Here is a 24,283-nt window from a genome sequence, read left to right as displayed (position 1 = left end):
CCAAACCCTTTTTCTGGTTCATACATGCTTTGCTATTCACGGCTGTCTTCTCGAGCCCCTAGATCCTCTCCTCTTTAAATGTTGAGATGTTACTCGATTTGTATGTTTTTGAAAAAGAATAATCATTTTAGCTTTCATAAAGAAATCAGGAAAAAATCCCAGAATTAAATTTGTGTCTTTGAATTTGCCTATTACAATGATTTCAACAGGATTATTTTTGATCCTGGGATTTCAAGTTTGTACTTATGGATTTATATTGTATTCATGTGTAGTACATAGCAAAAATTGAACTACTTAATGCATGTTAGGCGGCACTAATGAATTTGTTCCAATTCCATTGATACTTTTCTCATTCTTCAACAGCACCAGCTTTATCTCCAAATTGTACTGTAAAAGAAACCACTTCAAGTTCAGTTCAGATAAAGTGGGATGACATGTCCGTTGAAGTGCTTCGAGGCTTTTTGAAGGGGTACTTGGTCTATATTTCTAAGGAGGGTACAAACACATCAGTGCTCAGTTTTATGGGGAATGGTAAGTAAAACACAATGAATAATGTATTGTATGTTAGACATAGGCAGTTATTTGCATCGTCCATTGTGTTTTTGTGACGAGAGGATCAAGAAATTTGCTGTATTTAGTTGATGTTTAACAAAAAAAAATTTAATGGGAATGTTTGTCCTAGTAATGTACTTTCTTGAAAGAAGATTTCCTGTTACAACATTAGTTGTGAAATCATGATAAAACTCTGGTAACAATGTAGGTATCCGGTTTCATAGGCTGTAAAAATAATTGCACTTTGCTTGACTGATAATGTTTGTTATTCAACATGATGTTTAAGATTATTTTGTTTTGTTAGAGGATGCATTCTCCTGAAATGGCTGTCTTTTTTTTTTTTTTTTTGTTTTTTTTTGGAACCTTTATTACAGAATGCAAAAGATATACAAAGATGGGCCTACAACCTTCAGGCCGGCCGCCAGCAAACAGTAAGAGCATAGAATACAGTTATGAAACACACGCTGCAGCGTGATAGAGGTCACAGGAGTTGAAAGAAGCGTTGGCGGCCACACCGTCCGGACCCCCCAAATGGCGGTTCCATTTTTATATAAGAAACTACAAACAAATCCACAAGGCAGCAAAAGTCAAAGCAGCAATATGAGCTCCCCTGGGGAGGACCCTACCGATACACAGGAATAGCGGGGGGGATAGGCCGGGACAGAAACAAAGTGGACACAATACCCAGAACCAAGGTGACAAGCAGACTAGGGAGACAGGGCCACTGCCAAGTCAGGCGTCAGCGGCGGGGTACAAATCTCGCCACGGTAGGAGTTCCAGGGGCCCCACACCTTCACCCATTTCCCAGGCTTACATCTCGCCACATACACTACCTTCTCCCGAAACATACACCAATCCATGTTGTCCTTCCACGCCGAGACCGTTGGTGACCTCTGGGAGCCCCACAATTGCGCTATGTCACGCTTGGCCACCATATATCCCAGAGTCACCCACCACGTCTGCGGCACCGAGTAGTCAGTCGGCTCCCACACATTTAGCAGACATCTCCTCGCCTCGGGAAGCAGCGTCACATGCGTGACCGCCTGCAACACCGCATGTACACCACGCCAGAATCGCGCCACCTCCGGGCATTCCCACAAAGTATGGAAGAAGGTCCCTAAAGAACCACACCCACGCTTACACAGCCCATCCACGGCGTATCCCATACGCATCAGACCCGGTCCTGTAACATAGACCCTATGGAGTATTTTGAGCTGGACGAAGCGAAGGCGGGCCGGTATGGCCACCTCTTTCGGGGAGGCCACCGCAGACACCCAGTCCTCGTCATCCAGCTCCAATCCATCGGCGACCCATGCCCCACGAAGGCTAGTCAGCAGTCCCGAGCGATTGTTGATGAGCTTTTTGTAAATCAATGAAATCGTGCCATCCGGTACATGCCCATCTAGCACTCTATCTTCCAGAGGGGAGTACTCCGGGATGGAGGCAACATCCGGGAATACGGAGCACAGCGCGTGACGGACCTGTACATATCGAAAGTACTCCCTGTCCTGCAACTGGAATTCCGTCTGCAGCACATCGAACGTTTTGAATCCCCCCCTTGTCCAGAGATCGCCCACCCTGCTGATGCCTATCATGTCCCACTTCTCAAAACCTTTCGAGGTCCACAGGCAGCCCAGTCGCTCAGATGCATACAGTGGCGTCGCCCGGGTCAACCGATCCTTCCACCCCATCGCCAAGTTTGCCACGTGCCACACCCGTACCGCGACCCGCGTAGGGCCCGTCAGACGTGCGTCGAGCGATCTAGAATAAAGCGCACGATTATAGTCGCCACCCGGCAGTAACAGTTTGTCCATTTCAAAGGCCGGGTTAAGGGCGGGCCCATAAAGGCCGTGGTTTATCGCAGCCAGCTGGGAGGCCCAGTAATACCGTTTGATGTCTGGGAGGGCGACCCCCCCGTCATACCACGGGAGCGTCAGCTTCGCGAGAGCGATACGCCGCCTCCCCTCCCAGAACAGGTGTCGCTGCAGACCCTCTACCTCACGAAAGTAGCGCGCCGGGACGACGTCCATCGTGTTCTGTAAAGCGTATAGGAAACGTGGCAACGACATCATCTTAAACAGTGCCGCACGGCCGAGCGGTGAGAGCGGCAAGCGCCTCCAGCGCGCCACGTCCTCCTTCAGGCGCTGGAGGGGGGGGAGTAAGTTCTGTTTATACCGGGCCTCGGCGTCCAGGGTAATAAAGATACCCAGGTACTTAAATCCCTGCGGAGCGACCTGGATAGGACAACCCCGCGGAAGGATAGGAGCCTCCCCGGAGAGGACATACACACAGGATTTAGCCCAGTTGATGACTAAGCCGGAGTTGCGGCCAAATGAATGCAACACATCCACTAGTACAATCAGCGATTTACGCGGGGAAGCAAGGTATAAAAGAATATCGTCCGCGTAAAGGGATACGCGGTCCTCATACTCGGGGGTCCATCGGAGACCACGAATAGAAGGGTGCCACCGCAGCCACTCCGCCAAGGGCTCCAAGGCAAGCGCAAAGAGGAGCGGCGACAGCGGGCAGCCCTGCCGCGTGCCCCTGCCCAGTTCAAACGGAGCCGATACTCTACCGTTCACTGCCACCTGCGCCAGCGGTCCGGAATATAACAGTTTCACCCAGCCAATGAATCCCGGGCCAAACCCAAACTTAGCCAGCGTCGCCCAAATATATGGCCACTCAAGCGTGTCGAACGCCATAGTGGCGTCCAAGGACGCCAAAATGGCTGGCTCTCGTATGAACGGGACCCGCGCGAGCACCCCATGCAAACGCCGCAGGTTGAGCGCGGTGTTGCGATGAGGGATAAAGCCGGACTGGTCCTGGTGAATCAGATCGCACACCACGTCAACCAGCCGATTAGCCAGCACCTTGGCGAGAATTTTTGGCTCCGCATTCAACAGCGAAATGGGCCTGTAGGACGTGACCCGATCCCGCGGCCTCCCCTCCTTATGAATAACCACGATAGTGCTCAGACGCTGGTCCAGCGGGAGGGAACCCGCCGAGCGGGCCGCGAGAAACATAGCACGGAGATGCGGAGCCAGCGTATCCGGTCGTAATTTGTACAATTCGATGGGAAGGCCATTAGGACCCATGGCCTTGCCAGAGGCGACCGAACGTATGGCGAGGGCAATCTCCTCAGATGTCGGGGCCGCGTCCAACAACAATTTATCCTCCTCCGAAAGGGAAGGCAGCGCAATGTCTTTAAGCAGGTCATGGGAATCCTCTTCCGAGCGGGAAGATACCGGGGAATACACCCCACGGAAATACTCTGCGAAACAATCAACAATTTCTCCCGGTTCAGTGACACACACACCATCCAGTCTCTCAATCGACGGGACAACTCGACTCGCTCTCTCCTTTTTATCCAGCCACGCAATCAGTTTACCAGCCTTATCACCCACATCATACAGTCGCCCCTGTTGCTCTCTACTGAGGCCCCTGGCTGCCTCCGTGACGAGGGCCCTGTAGTCCGCCTGTTTGAGTCGGAGAGCATGCAATTTGTCATCCGTCACCCCACACTCCAGATCACCCTCCAACTCAGTTATCTCAGTTTCGATACGGGTCACCTCCTCCCGCTCGCGCCTCCGGGAATGGGAAATGAGGGATAGGGCCTCCCGCCGGAGTACCGTCTTAAACGCCTCCCACAAAGAAACCGCAGACGACACAGACCCCACATTGTCTTCAAAATATCGATCAAGAGATTTAACCAAATCTGCGCAAATTGTGGGGTCACGCAGGTACCAGGGATTAATCGGGACCACCCTCCCCTCCCCCCTCGGGACAATGTCGAAGTGCAACAGGAGCGGGGAGTGATCTGAAATACCCCGCGCCAAATGTCGTACCTCTCCAACCCTCCCCGCCTGTGCCGCTGGCATCAGAACATAATCAAGCCTCGAAAGACTGCCATGAGCCCCGGAATGAAAGGTGTATTGTATCTGCGTAGGGTGTTTCAGCCGCCAACAATCCACCAGCCCCAATGTATCCAAGAGGCCGGATAACCACGCTTGGGCACGGGGGAGATCCCTGGGAGGGTGACGATCCTCAGTCCCGGAAACTACAGCGTTAAAATCGCCCCCAACCACTAGAATCCCCTCCGGCAGGCCAAGAAGGAGGCGCCCCAGATCAGCAAAAGTAGTTGTTTGCAACACTGGCGGGACATAAACAGAGACGAAAACAATCACTCTACCCTCCAGTCTACCCACCAGAGCCGTATATCGTCCCCTATCATCATGGAGCACCTCCTCAACTTCCAACGGGAGCGAGGTTTTAACCATAATGCCCACACCCCTCGAACCAGACGTGAAGCCCGAGTGGGCTACAAGGCGATAGCCCCGTCTGTTCATGGCACGAAAGGAGTTTCCAATGAGGTGTGTTTCCTGCAGAAATACTATATCGGGTGAAATTCGTTTTAAGAACTGCAGGACCACCCCCCGTTTTATCCTGTCCCCCAGTCCATTAACATTCCAGGACAAAAGGCTCAGTCCCCTACCCCCCATCATAGCCGAAATCGATCAATCGCCCCCCAGTGAGCACTTTAGAAATAGCACAACAATACTTCTGCCTTGTGGTACAAATAAACAATAACCAACCCCAACCCAACATCCCAAACAAAACTCCCCCCTCCCTGCACCCCTGCATGAGCCCAAACAGCCCCCCCAACTTGCAGTGTGCCTGTCGCCCCTGTGTAAACTAAACTACTAAGACCCCCTAGAGGAGGAAGGAGAACCCCCTCGAAACACAGCACCACCTCCAATGGAGGGGAAACAAGACACAACAGTCAGGAGATCCTAAGCTTGGCCGAAAGAGGCATCATCCGGAGTGAGCTCCCGTGTAAGTACCTCAGACCCGGTCCGGTGGGCACTCTCCTCCCGTCGCCCCCCTCCCATCCCGACCATGTCCCCCAGACAAAGTGTCCAACCAGTCCCCGGCCGTCTCAGGACGGTCAAAAAAGTGAGTGCGACCATCCGCCTCCACACGCAGCCTGGCCGGGAAAAGCATGGCGTATTTTAAGTTCATGTCTCGAAGCCGCCGCTTGACGCCCAGGAAACTCAATCTCTGCTTCTGGACCGCCTGCGTGAAATCAGGATAAAAGTTTACCTCCATGTTCTCCAGCTTAAGCGGCCCTTGCAGTCTGGAAGCTTGCAAAATCGCATCCCTGTCCCGAAAATTGAAAATACGGGCAATAAGAGGCCGCGGAGGGGCTCCGACTTTCGGCCTGCCACCAGGAACTCTATGGGCCCTCTCCACCGCAAAGAATTTACTCAGTCCTCGAGGCTGGAGATGGGTAGAAATCAGGTCCTCCACAAAGAGATCCGCTGCCGACTCCTCCCGTCCCTCGGGCACTCCGATAATGCGAATATTATTCCTCCGGGCCCTGCTCTCGGAGTCCTCCAGGCGCCGATCCGTGAGCGCACTTGCCTGACGGAGCCGGTGCACCTCCGTCTGAAGGGCCGCTACCTCAGTCGTGAGGCCCGACGCGGTATGGGCCAAGGAGTCGACCCGGTCATTTGTCTTAGAGAGATCTGCTCTAACAAGGTTGACATCGATGAGGACCGCGTCGAGTTTGTGCGCCAAGGTGTCGAATTGTTGGCCCACTGAGGTCTTCATCTCAGCAATGGCGCCCATGACGTCCTGCAAAGTCAGATCCGTAGGCAAATCCGGGTCATCCGGGGGGCACTCGAAAGACTTGTGCGATCCGCCGGGAGACCCCTTCGGGAGGGTGTAGCGATCCATGATGTTGACCTGCTGTGCGGTGCCACGCCGGGTCGACTTGGCCTTCAACCGATCTCCATCCTGCTTCGTGGCCATCGTCGTGTATCTCGCACCCTCACCAGCCACGCAGTGGAGAGCAAGCAATCAAGGCCGAGAGCCCCGGGGGTCACCCCAGGAAGGCAGAGCGGGTCCCCGCAGGCAGGCAGGCAGGGTCTCCCAGCGAGGCCACCCCAACACAAAGAAGCGCCGTAATCCCACTCGCGATGATGGCAAGGGGACTCAAAAGCGAAAGTGAAAGTGTGGGGTACGTGACTCGCCAGGCTCAGCCTGCCGTTGTTGTTCACTTCGCCACTGGGTCGCCCCCAAACTCGAATCCGGGGTCAGGAGAGAAGTAGGCCGCAAACTTCAGTCGGTGCTCACCCCGGCACCCGGGGTCCGATTCAAAAACGGAAAACGGGTACCACCTCGGCTCAGGCTCACCGACACAGTCCCCTCAACCGATTCAGGATGAAGACCGGATAAACGTAGGAGGTTGCGGAGGTCCTCGGGAGCCTCGCACCTACGCGGCCATCTTGGTTGCGCGCTAGGCTCCTCCTCCTGAAATGGCTGTCTTGTTTTGTGTTTCCATATGCTTGCAACTGCTAACAAAATGATGAAGCTAAGCAATATGCTCAGTCAGCTACCACCCTGGTTGCAGAAGGATTTGTGTTGCTGTTTGCAGAATAAAAAAAGGTCAAGAAATTGCAGTCTGGCAGGGGCATATGAAGAAATACTTAGGTCAGGAGTACATATGTGATAGGAACATGCATAAGACAGCCAGGGAAGCATAAATACAAAGAAACCCATAGTAACTGTGGTAGAGGTGTGTTTTTGAACAACATAAGCATTTAGTGGGGTAAAGGAAATAATGTTGGCATATTGGATGTTGCAGATAGGATTATTGATCGCATCTCTGGCCTGGGTTATCTTCAAGTGTATGATTCTGAACGCATGCACTAAACTACCACAGAGCACTGATGGTGCTATCTACTTACCACATATAATGTCTTTGGGATTTGCTGTGTTATGCAACTAACTCTTTTGAGCGCCAGTAGTAGAGTTATGCATGACTTCTGCACTATCCCTCCTTTCAGATCTTAATTTTGCCTTTATCTATTCTTGTACCCGTGTACAGAGTGCCTGTATAGGTGTTTTGTAGTAAATGTGTCTACCCAGCCCTTGTACACTGTGTGATTCTGTATTCTAGCACTGTGAAAGTGACTAGTTGGCACATTGTTGTTGTTCTATTTAGGGCTTGATATTCTGGTTTTGCTAGTCATCTTCATGGGGTTTCTCAGCACCAATCCCCTAGTCGCAAGAGTACCACTTGTAGTGAACAGGTCTCTGGATGCAGTATCTAATTTCTTCGTGTAGGCTGAATTGGTACTGAGGATTCTTTGGTGATGCATGGAGTTCTTTGAAAAGAGATTTGTTGCTCTTAGATGGAACTTTGTTATTCACTTGTGAATATTCTTTAGCAGTCACACCCCCATACTAGAGGAGCCAAGACTGCTCTATAATAAGCAGCTACGTGACCCATATTTAGTTTCTCGGTGGCCATTATCATCTTTAGGCAGTACCATAACTTACTCTACCCAAAAAGGAGAAATCACAAGCTGAATAAAATGTCAGGTCCATCAAATCCATATGGGAAGCCTGCACATCTTCAGAAGACCCTGTGGATCGCATCCCGCATGACGACGGAGCACCACACTAGTCTCTCCGCTCGCCCCAATGGGGCAGTAATATTCAGACCAGCCTGAGTCACACACTTGGCTGTCTTTTTGCCATCTTGGATGGTTTGTGCCAAGGAGGTCCTAAATGCCTCTGAGACTGCTGACAAGATCTCGCTGGCCATATCAAAGTGGGCCTGCATATACCGTCCTAATAGACAGATTGCACTGACTGACCTCCATGCTAGGCTGGCTGACTAGAACTTTGATTTCCAGAATGCCTCAATCCTTTTCGACTCCCCGTCTGGAGAGGTCACGGGACGACTTAAGGAAGCAATTTGCTGGTGGTAGCCTGGACCACAAAACTCTCAGGATTAGGCTGCGGGGTAAGAAAATCCGGGTTGCTGTGTTCCAGTGTATGGCAACTGGCCATCTGCCTGTTTATCAGTAGGCAAGATCATGGTTTAGATTAAGTTCTCATAAGTGTGCAAAACATCAGTGAGGACATTTGTCTTGACTTCAGCTGAAGGCAGTTGTAGGTCCAGGACCTGAGCTGCTCATCTAATTATGACCGCAAAAGAAGCACTCTCTTCTGTTGGGCGTCCAAGTGGCTAAAACACCCCTGTATCCTGGGAGATATCAAGCACACTGGCCTGCTATAAGTTTGTGTATAAACGTCTGTCATCATAATGTGGGGTTAAATCATCCCCATTGCCATATCCAGCATGTGGCAGACTCTGGTTGGAATCAGACCCAAAAAGATGAGAGCCTCTGAGGAATGCTCCACGGTAATTGGAGCACATTAACTAAGCCAGACTGTATGGGACTGGGTACGCTTGATGGAGTCAGAACGAGACCACAGCTTGGGTTCTGACATTGGAGTCGAAACAGATCTCACTCCAGCGAAGTTGGCACCGACATTAACAAGACAGGGACCATTGCTGAGAGAGAGACCGAAATACAAAGCAAGGCCTTCTTAAGGCCCTCAATCTGCTGTGATGTTGGCAATAACCCGTGGAATTAAGCCACATCATGGTCAGTTGTGGAATCAACTTCTCAATCAGGAATCAAGAGTGAGATCGATTGGCACTTTGACACCCTTGCCGCTTTTCTTTAGACAGAGAGGGGCAGGTCAGGGTTGGTAAGATATTAAGTATTTTATTTCTATTGGTATCGGTCTTCGTTTTCCATGCTAACAACTTACTGCAGCCCTCCCCGTATTCATAATGAGCGAGCTTGCTTACCTCCCATCTCTCTCTAACCTTACTTTCTAGAATTCCTGTTAATCTTTCCTCGTATGCCATCTTGTCTACTTCCAACTTCTTTTTTTTTTTCCAGATCCACCTCCGCTTCTATTAATAACTCTAAATTTTTAATATCGGTTTCCAACCTTCTAATGTCTTGTTTTGATATTTTGGTTTTATAAGCGGCCAGACTGAGTATTTTCCCCCTGATAACAGCCTTGTATGCATCCCATGTAGTTTGAGGAGATACTCCCTCTTTATTATTTTCAAAGAAATTCACCGACTCTTTTATTAGATTCTCAACGATTTGTATATCATTGAAAATGGTTCGATCCACCGTCCATCTTATGTTAGACTGTTCCATGCCCAATTGAGTTTTGAGTAGGGCAGCGGAATGATCTGAAAGTAAGGCTGGTAAATGCTCAACCCCATGATTTTACATACTATCGTTTTTTCTCCAAGAAAAAAATCAATTCTGGATTGATGACCCAGTCTTTTATTTTTTAACGTAAACGGGTAAGTTTTATCACCTTTCTCCTTCCAGATGTCCACCAACCCCAGATCTTTTCTGTAGATTCGCAACCATTCCCTCATTTTTGGGAGATTTATGTATTTCATTGGGGGCAGGCGATCTGTCTTGGGGTCTGGAATCAAGTTAAAATCTCCTCCTAAGACCACTGGAGTTACAGACGATAGTAAAAGAGTGTATAAATTTTGTAGCGAGGTGGGGTCATCTAGATTCGGCCCGTAATACCCAGCTATCGTGTATGGGGTGTTGTGAATTCTGACCCTAGCAATCGCCCATCTACCTTTTTTATCAACTTCAGTTCTCTCGATTCGGGCTTTTACTGACTTTTTAAAGAACAAAGCTTGCACCAACTGAGTCCCATTCCAAAACTGTCATATCATCAGCATCTTTAATGATGTCTGAGTTAATCTCTGATCCTATCACCTCGGCTATGTCAGCTCAGCCTAATTCACCAGTGGACTCCCAGCTGACTCCGGCAGACGATCAATTGAATTCACATCATAGTGGGAATAGAGTTCCGGGGAACCAAACACAAATCCTGACCTTAGGCTTAAGTCCAACAGATCAGTTCCTTGAGAAGATGCTGGAGGAAATGAGGGCAAAATTTGCAATATCAGAGATGAATCAGGGTAAAATTTGTGAGGTGTGTGAGGCCCTAGACACTAAGATGATTGCACTGAACGATCGGGTTACTGAAGTTGAAGCAACAGTTGAGGGACTATCTAAAAAAGTAGAACAAAATGAAAAAGATATAAGGGTTCTAAAAGAGAAGGAAAAAAGTACGAGTGAAAAACTGGAATCCTTGGAAAATCAGGCAAGGAAAAACAACATACGAATATTAAATGTCCCTGAAGGAAAAGAAGGGGTAGATATCAAGAAATTTATAGTCCAACTACTTGAGGAGCAATTCCCATGGACCAAAGAAATAGGACTAGATGACGATATTCAAAGAGTCCACCGTGACCCCTTTGGTAGAAATAAAGAGAGGAAGAACCCAAGAAAAATCTTAGTAAATTTTAAAACCTACAACATCAAGGAAAGAATCCTGAGTGAAGCATTAAAGAAAGGCCCTCATAAAAAAGATGATTGGACCTTCAGAATCAGATCAGATATCTCAAAATCTACCCAAAATAGACAATGGGAACTCGGTCAATACATGCAGGAACTAAAAAGTCTAGGAGCCTCAGTACAGATGAAGTTCCCGGCCAGCCTCAGAATTATGTGGCGAAACAAAATGCACAACATAAGAGACCCTGCTGAAGTCGATCTTTTCCTTGAACAAATGAAAGATCAGGCAAGGAGTCAATCAGGGCTGTCTACTGGAGTTTGAATTATATTTATTACAGGAGAGAAGGGTTGCGGACTTAGCTCTTGGTGATTTAGCCTAGTGATTGGGTATCTAAACATTTTTTTTTTTTATTTTTTTTTTTTTAAATGTAAAATTGGAACTCATACAAACCGTATAAATCCCCCCCAAAAAATACATATATATACAATGAGGAGAGGAGCCCATATATACTAAAATGAAGAGAAAAGGGAAAAAAAAAAAAAAAAGCGGGCAGCCTTGGAGCTCTGAAGGGGCATCAATATACCCCAACAAGATAAAGAGGGAGGCTTCCCCAGGGTGGGTTATTTATCATTCAAAAATATAAAAACTCAAAAAAAATGCACAGGGGTGGGGAGCAATTTAGGGAAAAATTCAAAAAAATATCCTCAGAATGCAGCAAAAATAAAAGAAAAAGCAGCAATGGGAGTTATTGAGGACCACCTAGGACAATTAAGAGAAAATGGGGTAAAGCGGATTGTAAGATTAGGAGAGAGAAGAAATGTCAGGAAGAAACGTTAACATATTATCTTGGAATGTAAATGGTTTAAGGCTACCAAGTAGAAGGCGTCGAATTTTGGAGTACTTAAGGGTAATAGATAGTGAGATCATAATTTTGCAAGAGACACATCTATTAAAAAAGGAATGGGACGACATTATAAAAAAAACGAGATGGGTAGATTGCTATGTCTGTACAGATCAGGAGTGTGTTGTAAAAGGGGTAGCTATACTCTTTAAAAAGTCAGCGGGTTAGGGTTGAGTACTGCATCGACGCCTTAAGTTATTTGTTTGACTTTGACTACCGGGTGACTTTGATCTCATAAAAGACCTGGGCGGGAGAAACTGTAAGAGTTGGAATGGGTCCACACCTTCAACCTGGACTGCAGCTATGTTTCACTGTCCCAAATTGCCTTCAGGAATATGGGGGCATATTCTTTGCACAACTTAAGAGTCATGTCCTGAGCCCAAAATCCAAAGGCACATATAGTGCCATCCGTTACTGAACATCTGTTTCTGACAGTCATGGCAGGTTTAAACCCTGTAGTCTTCATTGGAGACATTGTTTCCTTGCTCACTGGAATTCAATTTGGAGAAAACAGACAAAAACTGTTGTGGGGCTTTGGATCCTTATTTGAAGGCTTGGTAAGAAAGGAATTGACGGCAGAGCACATGGTTGCTGCTTATAGACTTCTGGATCCAGTCTGGTGCTACGGGTATATTCCAAAGATAAGCAATCGGAGATTAGAAGTATCCATCAGACGAGCAGATTTTGCAGTATGAATCCTTTTATGGAGTCCCTTGCTGTGCATTATTCTACCATCTAATGATTGGATCCGGAATGGTCGCTCGTCGTCTGGTGGTAAGTCCATACTCTCAATGACGTCAGATGTGTCACCCGGAAGTTCCTGTGCGTGGTTGCCATAGTTAGGTCCTTTTTTCCACTGGTGGCCTGGAAGCAAGATGGAGGAGCTCTGAGGGAAATTCAAGGAACATAACTGATTGTCAAAGAAAACACTGCAAAAGACACAGGAAACATCTGACTACCACCGAAGACCACTAGAAGCGGAAGAGGGAATGTGGGTTGTGGGAGTTAGGGCCCGGGCCCACTTCTTAGCACGGGAGAAGTCCAGTTGAACGAGGAGCACATGGTCAGAGTATGCACTGAGGTGGGGCAGAAAGTGGACATTGTGAATACCCCTTTTCAGGTCTGCCCCAGTCACCTCTACAAGTTCACGCAGAGGGACCTGCATGAGATCTGTATATTGTGCCTGTGCCAAATTCCAGCCCAAGACGCTGCAGGGGAGACCGAGTTTAAGCCTAGTCTGGTTCTATCAAGCAAAGAAGATAGTACCTCCTCTCACCCCCCCCCCCAACCCCCCCCAAGGAACTGGTGCAGGGAGGGGAGCCAGACACAGAGGAAGAGGTCATTTATGTTGAGAAACTTGAAGCCATGAGGATGGCAGGGAAGGAGTCTGCAAAGGAAGCCGAGTGCAAAAAGTACCAGAAGGTAAACAAACCCCAGAAACCCACAGACTCAAGGTACGTTAAGTTTGCCTCTGCACTGACATCAAAATGTATGACACTCGAAGGACAGCTTGAATCCAAGGAGCTGCATGGGTCTAAGCAAAAGGACATCAATGTGATCAAACCTTCACAATATCCTCTAGAGCTACTGGTGCCAGAAAGAGGAGAAGGAGAAGGAGCACAAGGCCCAAGAGCTGCCGACTCTGAAGTAGAAGGTACCAATGGCAACTGACACTGAACAAAAGGCGCTCGAGGATGACCTTAAGACACCACTCAAATCTCAAATGGTGGCACTCCAGCAAAGAAAGAAGGACTTTGATGAGTCCTTCAAGAGGTTTTGAACCCCACATGAGGAATAGGAGCAAAAAGGAGGGAGAACAAGAGTTCTTCCACTGCAAGGACAAAGACTCAAATTTTATCGGGAAGGACGGAACAGTAGGAAGACATGTGGCAGGATCTTGACAGCGAATCCCCCAAGGATGGTGTTAAGAACTGTTGAGGATCTCACCACCAGATGTCAAATGGGCTGATCAAGAGGACAGCTGACACTTATTGGGTTACGTTGGAGTAGCAAAAGGAATACTCCTGGTTCCTCTTAGTGACAGTGATGCCGTCCCAAAAGGCAAACCCAAGCTACCAAGCATCGTTGACCAATGAAAGGAAACCTTTCAACAACCAGCAAAGGCAGTAAAATATACAAACACTTGTCGCAGAACCCTATTGACATAAGGGGCAATGTTCCAGCTGATTCTATCATAGTGGCAACAACAAGAAAGAGAGGCATGCACCACCATCAACTGGCTCACTGCCAGGTGGAGACAGCAAGAGGAGGGACTAGTAGGCAGGCCTCAATCCAGTGGAGGATTGCCACTTCCAGTGCCTTCCTCAACCGTTAATGGCGTCAACAATTCATGAACTGCAGGGCCTTATGTAGCACCTCATTTAAGAGTCCAAAAAGAAGACCAATTCGGTATTTCAAGAGGGCAAGAATATCACCAAGTCATGCCTAAAATCATCCCTCAACTCTGCAGACACCGCAAGCAGACAGATGTGCACCGCAGTAATGCTCAGGAGGTACGTATGGCTGAGAGTCTCAGGGTTCAAGCCACAGGTACAGGCCTTGTGCATCAACATGCCTTTCACCAGGTATGCCCTCTTTGGGCCAGAAGTAGATAAAGCACCGCAGCAGATGAAGGACATGAAACAGCAGAGGTAATTGATGTGTTTCAATTCCAGGGGGTACTCCAAATGGAGGAGCATGCCTACCAGAATAATCCCAGGTCAGGGAGGCTACCAACACAGCACAGTCCCGCAAAAAACAACACCGGTTTGGACAACCAGCCGCCCACACAGTGCAATAGCAGTACCCAGTATGACCGCCCTCTTGTGGAAGGGCAAGTTGGTGGGATCAACCACGAGAGAGACCCCAATTAAGCCAGTGACTATCTCAGACAACAACCCCACCACAAAACACCGGTGGAGGGAAGAATAAAGAGATTCCTTCAGGAGTGAAGGTCAATCCCCGCAGACAAGTGGATACTAAATATAATAAAACACAGCTACTGCATAGAACGCATCAGAAGACCACCTCTGCAAGTGGAGGAACTAAGACAGCTGCACTAGGAGATGCAAGTGTTAATCAAAAAAGGAGCCATAGAAAGAGTTCCAGGAAACTGGAAGAGGCTTCTCCTTTGCCTGCTTTCTAGTGTCAAATTAGGATCAAACTTTAAGACCAGTCCTGGACCTCCAATACTTAAACAAGTTCATAAAGATACACTTCAAGATGGTGACACTGCAGGTTGTAATTCCGCTCCTAAAGAAAAGAGACTTTATGACCACTATAGACCTAAAACAAAGTTTGTTACTAGTTCAAGATTTTCCCCTTCAGCATGAAGTCTGCACCAATGGTGTTCACAAAATGTCTGGCAGCAGTAGCTGCATACCTCGAAAGCAGGCTATACACTCCTACCCATACCCGGACGACTGGTTAGTAAAGGCAAACTCGAGGCACAAGTGCCAACAGGACATACAAATGATGATCCAGACCCTGCACCCACTGGATTTCACCCTAAACCTTAAAAACTCATCCCCACAACAAGAACAGAAGAAAGTGTTCCTAGTGGTGGAGCTAAACTTGATGACAGCACAGGCTTACCCAGTGCCCTAGAGTCCGAATGCTATAACAGAACAAGCTCGACTAACTGAGGAGTCAGTCTCTGACAGTGAGAACTGTAATTAAGCTAATGGGCATGATTACCTCATGCATCCCTCTCAAACCGCAAGCAAGGCTACAATACAAGTGTGGTTTAACAACTCCTGGTTGCAGCCACAGGGAGTTGAGAGAATCTGGTGGTTGCCACTGTAAAAATTCAGAAGGGAATAGCAGGTGTAACAAAGAACATGTGACCATGGGGAAACCCTTCAAGATTTCTACAGCTACCATAAAGACAGACACATCCCACACAGGATGCTGAGCACACATAAATGACCTAAGGATAAGAGATTACTGGCGCCATTAAAGCACATAAGCCTGCTGCAACTGAAGACAGTTTTCTTATCCTTGAAAGCCTTCCATGCAGAAGTGGAGGGTGTGCTGATCAGCAACGGAAATCTTGTACCACAACAGATAAGACGGGACAAGATTTTTCCAACTGTACATCTAGCACACAACATGTATAAATGGGCAATCCAAAGGGCCACAACCCTAGTAGCAATACTCCTCCCAGGCATACAAAACATTGTAACAGGCAAATTAAACAGGCTAGCAAATGCATCCCATGTATATGCGCTAAAGCAGGAAGTGCCGGCCAATATTTTCAGGGAATTAGGCACACCATACATAGAACTCCTTGCAAGACCAGAAAATGCAAAATGCCAAGACTTCGTGCCCAGGTACCTGCACCCCCGGTCCAGGGGGAATGTCCTGTCAATAGGCTGATCATGGACATTTACATACACATTTCCACCTATTTTCCTGATCTCAATAGTGTTTGACAAATTCAGACATTCAAACGTGTGACTCATCCTCCTCGCCCCACAGTGGGCCAGACTGTCATGGTACTCTGAGCCAGTAATAATCTTGTAGAGAGAGAACCTAGCCTCAAAACCCACACAAGATCTGCATATAATGTCAGGGTACTTGTTTGTCACCCAGAACCAAACACTCTCACCCTCATAGCCTGGCGCTTGAGTACATAGAATTTGGCCAGCTCCACCTCCCTTCTAGGTAGGATTTTCTTCACCATACCAGTGGTAAAAAGATTCATGGAAGGATTAAACAAGGTATCTCCATCCAGAGCTGTGTCATCACCATTACAGAACTTGAATATCATGCTCACACAACTGATGAGAGCCTTTTGGGCCCGTGCACTAGACAGACCTCAAGTTCCTAGTGTAAAATACAGCTTTTCTGACAGCTTTCATGTTGATGTGCAGGATTAACAAGCTAACAGCACTCACCACCGAGAATTCTGCCTTTAATAATATAAGGACAAGGTAGTGTAGAGAACAAAATTCTACCCAAGGTGATGTCACATTTCCACCTTAACCAAAGCATTCAGCTACAGGCCTTCTTTCAAGAGCCAAAGCTGAAAGGGTCCTGCACAGTTTGGACATATGCAGGCTCTTATATAGCACAAAGACTTTAAGCAAGGGATGCCAACTTTTCTTATATTTTGCAGGAGCAAGTAAAGGCATGCCAGTGACTAAGGGAACCATAGCAAGATGCATAGTACAAACAACCCTGAACACATTTTATGAAGGAAAAAGGGCACAACTCTGGTCTTCCTGGCAAACTTGCCCATCACTGACATCTACATGTTGGCTAAAACACACCTTCACAAAACAACACGACGGTGTGGACATACAAAGAAGCATGGTTTGAACAGAGTAAACTTAAGCTTTTTTTAACTCAACCTCCCCAAGAAGGTCGACATCGCTACAGAATAATTGCACAGCAAGTGACTACAAAAAAGGATGAAAAACTAAATGGTTACTTAACCAGTAAGAGTAGTTTTGCAGCTTTAGAATTTTCTGGATTCACATGCAAGCCTACACCTCCACAGGAAATGTCAAGTAGCAAACAGACAAAGAGAGAGAGTAAATTCTTAGAAAGGGACTTTCCAAAACTACAAGCTGTCAAGGGGAAGAAAGGATCTGAAGATCGTCACCATGCACTCGGACGCATGTCTGGCGTCATAGAGAGGATGGACTTACCATGTAATGGTGATCGACAATATTCAAAAAGGGAAGAAAAAAAACGAGACACACAATTCGGCACCCAACGACTAGCCAGGAAAAGAATGCACAGCATGTGAATTCTGAAAAGTCTTTAAGCTACTATACTACTCCTACTGGTAAGTAACCATTTTTAAATTTTTGGTAGATACTCTATCTAACCTCACATTCCTCACTGCCATTCCACCTCCTCATTCTGTGAAGTGGCCTCCTTTTTACCATCTACAAAGGTCTGAAAATAGGACTTTGTAGATGGGGGGCCTGGAAAAAGTCAAGGAAGAAACTGACATTGGCATGCAATGGTGGCACTTATATGCAGCTCTGCTCTGTAACCTCCAGGGCAGAATGAGGCGAACACTGAACCAAATGGAGCCATCTGGTGGCATTCTGGAGCACTGCTGTGAAAACGTCTGCATCCAGTATGGTGCCTGGTGTATTCTAACTGTGAGCAATTTGCAATTAGAGGGAGTATGCACCAGAAACTACATTACAGAAGGTAAGTAACTTGTTCTTCATGGCCGCTTTGAAGAAGATATAGCAAGGATTTCCATGTTCCATGATTACAGTAGTCCGTTTACCAGTTGTAGGCCCCATACTAGCCAGCTACTGGCTGTGAAAGATTCTTTTGATGGAGTGCACATTCCATCTTTTCTATTATAGTGTGCTTCAGGAGTCTTGCGCAGAGACCAAAAGGCATATGAAGGGATCCTATCTCTAAAAATCTTCTGAGTTAGAATTTGTTTCAATGTAATAAGGAACCACTCCCACAGTGAAGTCGATCTCTTTATTGTTATGTACAGAGGTTTGTTTTTAGAAAAATAAGAAAATCTGTCTGACTATGCCGCTCGCTCACATTGCTCCCCTTGTGTTGGCAGGTTGGGAGCTACAAATGCAGGGGTGGAAGCCTGCGAGGCTCATTAAAGCTCCGCCCCTAAATTTGTATTTCCAAATGGAAACATGTTTTTAAAAGCAGCCCATGCCTATTGAAATAACGTATGCTGCTTTAAAAAATCTGCTTGCGAAGATATGGGGGTGAACAGGCATTGGGTTTCTGGACCACCCCCAGGACCACGCTATGAGGCACCCTCACCTACAGACCCCCTGGACCTCGCACCCAGTCCACTGCCATCATTGCTGATCTCGTCGCACCCCACGCCATCACTTCCACGGACTACATCCTACTCGGAGACCTGAACTTCCACCTCGACAACCACAGCGACCCGACTCCAACCTCGAACTGAAGCAGCTTGTCACCACCCCCACACTCAGAGCTGGGCACACCCTCGACCCCATCATCGCAGGATCATCCACTTCAGCCACACCTCGCAGCCCCTCTGGACGGACCACCACTGCGTACACTTCACCTTAAACACCACCTCCGGACCCTAACCTGCCCCTCATCCTCCACGAAGGAACTGGGGAAAGATCACAGAGGGGCACCTAAACACCACCCTCCTCCTAGACCCACCACACACTGGGACCAACGCCAACTCCGCAGCAAAGGAACTTCACCGCTAGATATCGGTTGCGCCGGCAAGCTCGCACCCCTCCGCCACCCTGTCAAACAACGCCCCCTGAAAGCCGCCTGGTTCACTGCAGAACTCCAAGAAGCCAGGCGTTCCTGCAGACACGTGGAGAAAACCAGGCGAAACCAGAAAACAACGGAAGACCTGAACAGATACAGAAGCGCCCTGAAGGAATACCACCAGCACATAAGAGACACCAAGCGGACTTTCATCAGAAACAAAATCCACACCAACGCAACCAACACTAAAGAACTCTTCAACATAATATAGCAATTCACCAAACCCCCCAACGAAGCCGCGGACGTCACACCATCCCAGGAACTCTGCAACAAGCTCAGTGCCTACTTCCATCTGAAAATCAAGGTCCTCTATGACAACTTCAGCGAACAGACGCCGGACACCACCCCCCCACCACCACCACCGACAAAGAGCCGACCATCACAACCTCGAATCCTGCCACCAGCTAACTCACCACCGCAACCATGAGGAACTTCCACTCAGGAGCCCCCACGGATCCCTGCCCACCTCACATCTACCACAGGGCTGCCGCCACCATTGCACCCAAACTAGGTCAGATCATCAATACCTCCTTCAAATCCGGCATCTTCCCAGACAACTGGAAGCGGGCGGATGTCAAACCCCTCCTCATGAAGCCCATGGCCGACCCTACGGACCTGAAAAACTACCGGCCCATCTCTCTCCTCCCCTACATCCAAAGTCACCAAGAGACTAGTAAACACTCAACTAGCCACCTTCATCAAAGAAACTCCATCCTAGACGCCTCCCTGTCCAGATTCCGCAGCAACCATAGCACCAAGACCGCCCTCCTCGCCACTACCGATGACATCCGCATGCTACTCGACCAGGGACACTCCACGGCCCTCATCCTACTAGACCTCTCCGCAGCTTTCGACACGTCTCACATCGCACTCTCGCAGCCAGACTCCACGAGGCTGGAATACGAGGAACCACCCTCAACTGGATCCGTTCCTTTCTCTCTGGCAGAACCCAGAGGGTCAGACGACCCCCCCCCCTTTCCTCTCCGAACCCACAGAGATCAACTGCGGAGTACCCCAGGGATCTTCGCTCAGCCCCACGCTCTTCAACATCTACATGGCCCCCCTCGCCGCCATCCTCAGACAGCATGGGCTCTCCAGTGTATCATACGCCGACAACACCCAGCTCATCCTCTCCCTCACAAACAACCCCGAAGACACCAGACTCTGTTTCCAGGAAGGAATGAAGGACGTCGCAGCTTGGATGAAAAACAGCTGCCTGAAGCTCAATTCAGAGAAGACCGAGGTCCTCATCCTCGGACCCTCAACCTGGGACAATACCTGATGGCCCTCCACCCTTGGGAGCCCGCCCACCCCTACAGACCACGCAGGGAACCTCAGCATCATCCTCGACTCCTCTCTCTCTATGACCCACCAGATCAACTCCATCACCTGTACCAGCTTCCCCTGCCTTCGCATCCTCCGCAAGACTTTCAAATGGATACCCCCCGAATGCAGAAAAACTGTCACCCACGCGCTCATAACCAGCAGACTGGACTATGGCAATGCTCTCTACGCCGGAATCAACAGAACCCTCCTACACAACCTCCATCCAGAACACTGCAGCCAGACTTGTCCTCTAGACCCACGGCACGAACACATGACCCAGCACCTACGAGACCTCCATTGGTTCCCCGTGGAGAAGAGTAACCTTCAAACTGCTCACCCACGCCTACAAATCCCTCCACAACATCGGACCCAAATACCTCAACGAGAGAGTATCCTTCCACACACTCAAAAGGAACCTCCACTCCGCCAACGTCGCCCTCGCAGAGACCATCCGCAGAACCAGAGCAGGCAGAAGAGCCTTCTCCTACACTGCAGCCAAGGCCTGGAACGAGCTCCCAGTCAACATCAGACGCTCCCCCACCCTGCACACCCTCAGGAAGAACCTCAAGACCTGGCTCTTCGACTGAACCGGAGCTGCATCCCCCCACCCCCAAACGCCTAGAGACCCTCACTGGTGAGTAGCGCGCTTTATAAACCCCCTGATTGATTGATTGATTGATTGGTGTGATTCCCAAAAGTGAAGATGTTCCACAGGGACAGCTTCCACTTTGTGAATCTGAGACCTCTCACATTTGAGTTGTCTGTATCTAAGCAACGGTTTGGGACCACAGTTGGAGTCACAAACCATTGATACATTCCTTTCAGAATCACACATAGGAGCAGGACGCCCCTTTCACAACCACTTCTATTTGTGATTGAGACAGGATTGCAAAAGCTCTTTTATGAGTTGGTAAGAATTCTGCAACTCATGAAAAGGCTTTTGTAAATAGTAGAAATATATTTAGCCAAGTAAACCCTGTGAGTTTGCGAATCATAGGCTTTGTGACCACAAAATTCCTTTGTGCATGAGTCCCTTAGCCAAAAAGAGAATGATTTAAAAAAGGGTGGCACCTGGGGTAGATGAACAGACTGCCCTGGCATTTGAGCCATAATCTTACTCACTGTCAGCACTTTTGTGAAGCCAGGTTTAATCCCACTGATGCTGTGCTGCATTCAGAAAAATAATATTCTTGTGTTCTCGAGAAAAATTTTAAGCTATTGATTGTAATACACTGTGGGAAAGTCCTGGTCAGATTTACAGACTAAATCAAACTTGAAGAAGATATTTGAGATGCAGTTTATGTGTAGCTAACATTATCTACACAGACAGGCTGTCAGAACCCCTTTCAGAGAGCCATGGGACATGCAGGGGCTACTGGGCCCAATCGTGTTGGTAAGGCCTTTTACTCCTTATGTCCCAGGGTTCTGCTCTTGACTCTCAGTGCTAGCTGTGGTCGAGCAGTTAAGGCTCCCTCACAGGGGTTGTAAATACAGGTAGGTAAACATGACTTTTAACTCAAAATGCAGTACGAACAATAAATCAATGTCCGTGCAAATACTTGCTTCTATGAAAAAAAAACTGCATTTCATTTTTAACGCTACAACGGCAAAGAAATATGACATTCCAATCCAACAACATAGTCCCCTTCAGGTCTGGGCATTTAGTAATGTCAGGCTAATCCCTGTCTCGCCCTACTTTGTATTACATGTTCAGGATTATTCCCCATTCACTGCTGGCTGCATCAGGGAATTCAAACTATTAGGCTGTAATCAAGAGTTCTCCCTTTTGACCCTTTAATAACTATCTCCGGATGCAATTCGGCAGTGAAGCCAACGCCGTCCCGGCTGTTGCACTCTCTGGTCCAGTCACGGGACTTCTGAGACTCCGTTTTGCAGCCGCCCGGCAATGCCAATGCTTGTAATCTCCAGCATCCAGTTGAGAGTCTGGGGTGTGGCATGCTCTCTATCGCCTCTCTGTATATATATGCCCTCGTGTTTCCAAGCACAGCCACCGAATCCCCCATCTCTGCTGCACATGCTCGGCAGCATCCTCATCAGCTGCGCTGCCTTCTGTACATGATCAGCATCCGCCATCGCTGCTGTTGGCATGTATACACTGGCTCCGTTCCCACCCCATCTTTTTTCACGCAGGTTCCAACGTGCCATGTTTTCTCCCTGTCAGGGCCGCCCCAGTGATGCCTGTAGGAATGGTGACCGGCATTAGGCAGTTCAGCCCTAATAACAGGCTACATACAGAGATCTTCGAGAAGTGGGGTGCCGCATAGCTTGTAATTAGCTGTACGGAGATGTAGCCTTGGCCAGGCAGAGCATATGTTCTTGTAGACACTCCATTGCATAATAGCAAATGTCGATAATGGGTTCTTAACCCATTACTAATTTACTTTAAGCTAGATCAGGCCAAAAGTCGTTCATATTGTCGCCCATAGAGAGCTGCTTTATCACATTGGTCACAGCAAACTTGCACATTTTTAAGTACAATCGTACACCTGAACACATTCATTTTTGTTGCAGTTTTATTTTTTGATTTTGACCTTTTAGATCTATTTTGCGATTTCTCTTTTTGATCTGCCACTGGTGATTTGTAAATGTTTTCTTCATGAAATACAGACTTGGTGTCTCTCATCCTAAAAAGGAAGGAAGGAAGGAACATAGCAAATTCTTTCTTGCTTAGTTTACACTTGGGACAGTCCTGCTTTTGCTAAATGATAATGATCTTCTTTATAACCTTTCAGCACACCATACGTTGATGGTACCCGCTAGGTGTGCTTCTGCCGTCGAACCACTCACAGCGAAATATTTTAAAAAATAACGGTTGTTTACATTTATATTTGAGTGGATGTAATAAAACGTTCATGACATAATCATCTGTGTGCCGTACTTGAGCTTTCTTTCACTGTACAGTGGACTACTTGTGATATTACACTGACTACTGGTGCACATGTTCTTCACTCTGTATTGTATCAAACAGCCAAAAAAATGATTTATTGCAGCTGATACATTGCAGCAGTTTCACAATAAAAGCCTGTACTGAGATGCCTTTATTCTTGTCAGTGTTTATAAATATACTATACAGAGGACCCTGTAATCCCAGTTAAAAAACCCTGTCTCAAATTTTCTTATCACTATCTAGTTGTGATTATGCATCTTTCATGTAATCATTTTTTTTTTTTTTTTAAACCGTTTATTGCACGATGAAAAAGTTACAGGCATGGGCCTACAACCATCCGGCCGGCCGCTAGAGTAGCAAAAGGCATATAGCATACATACAGTGAGAGTCTCTCGGCGGAGCAGATTGGCAAATCAGGTAAAATCAATGGCGTAGGCCGCATAACTCCTAGCCCACAATACGGTTTCCTTTTGTCAAACAGAACAACACAAAAAACCACACCCGCAAGGCAACCCGCGAACCAAGTGACAGCACGTGCTCCGTAAATGGGGGATCCTAACCAGCAGCAAAACTCTGAAGAGGGGAATGGGAGTATAGCAGGGACTGGGGAGCCACGTGCCCACGGCTGAGGGAGGGGGTCGGCTAAGGAGATGGGGCCGGCGAGGCTACCGGTAGCAGTGGCGGCTCACAAATACCCCCACGGTAGGCGTTCCAGGGGCCCCAGATTTTCACCCACGCCCCAGGCTTACCCCTCGCCACGTACACTTCTTTTTCACGAAACATACACCAATCCATATGTTCTTTCCAGGCCAACACCGCCGGGGGCCTCTGGGATCCCCACAATTGGGCAATGTCACGCTTCGCTATCATGTATCCCAGAGTCACCCACCGCGTCTGCGGGACCGAATAATCATTTGGTTCCCACACATTCAGCACGCATCTCCTCGCTTCAGGTAGCAATGCGACACGCGTAACCACACGCAAAACCTCATGCACACCACGCCAGAATCGCTCCACCTTCGGGCATTCCCACAGTATATGCATGAAAGTTGCCAAAGCACCACAGCCGCGCTTACACAATCCGTCACCAGCAAAGCCCATACGTAGAAGCCTCGGCCCCGTGACGT

The 24,283-nt window shown here is 48.1% G+C and overlaps 1 protein-coding gene across 4 annotated transcripts in view; it reads left to right on the top strand.

Moving 5' to 3' along the window:
- Positions 1 to 24,283, top strand: part of LIFR (LIF receptor subunit alpha) — a 636,999-nt gene that overhangs the window by 549,725 nt on the left and 62,991 nt on the right. For all 4 annotated transcript variants that reach the window (XM_085631117.1, XM_085631122.1, XM_085631121.1 and 1 more), the window contains exon 17: positions 364 to 531. In XM_085631117.1, the coding sequence (XP_085487243.1) occupies positions 364 to 531 (168 nt within the window). The remainder of the gene's footprint in view (positions 1 to 363; positions 532 to 24,283) is intronic.

This window comes from Triturus cristatus, chromosome 2_1 (genome assembly GCF_964204655.1).
Source record: "Triturus cristatus chromosome 2_1, aTriCri1.1, whole genome shotgun sequence".
In the NCBI taxonomy this organism is placed as follows: domain Eukaryota; kingdom Metazoa; phylum Chordata; class Amphibia; order Caudata; family Salamandridae; genus Triturus; species Triturus cristatus.
The sequence above is the reverse complement of the archived record's forward strand: the minus strand, read 5'-3'. Positions and strand labels throughout refer to the sequence as shown.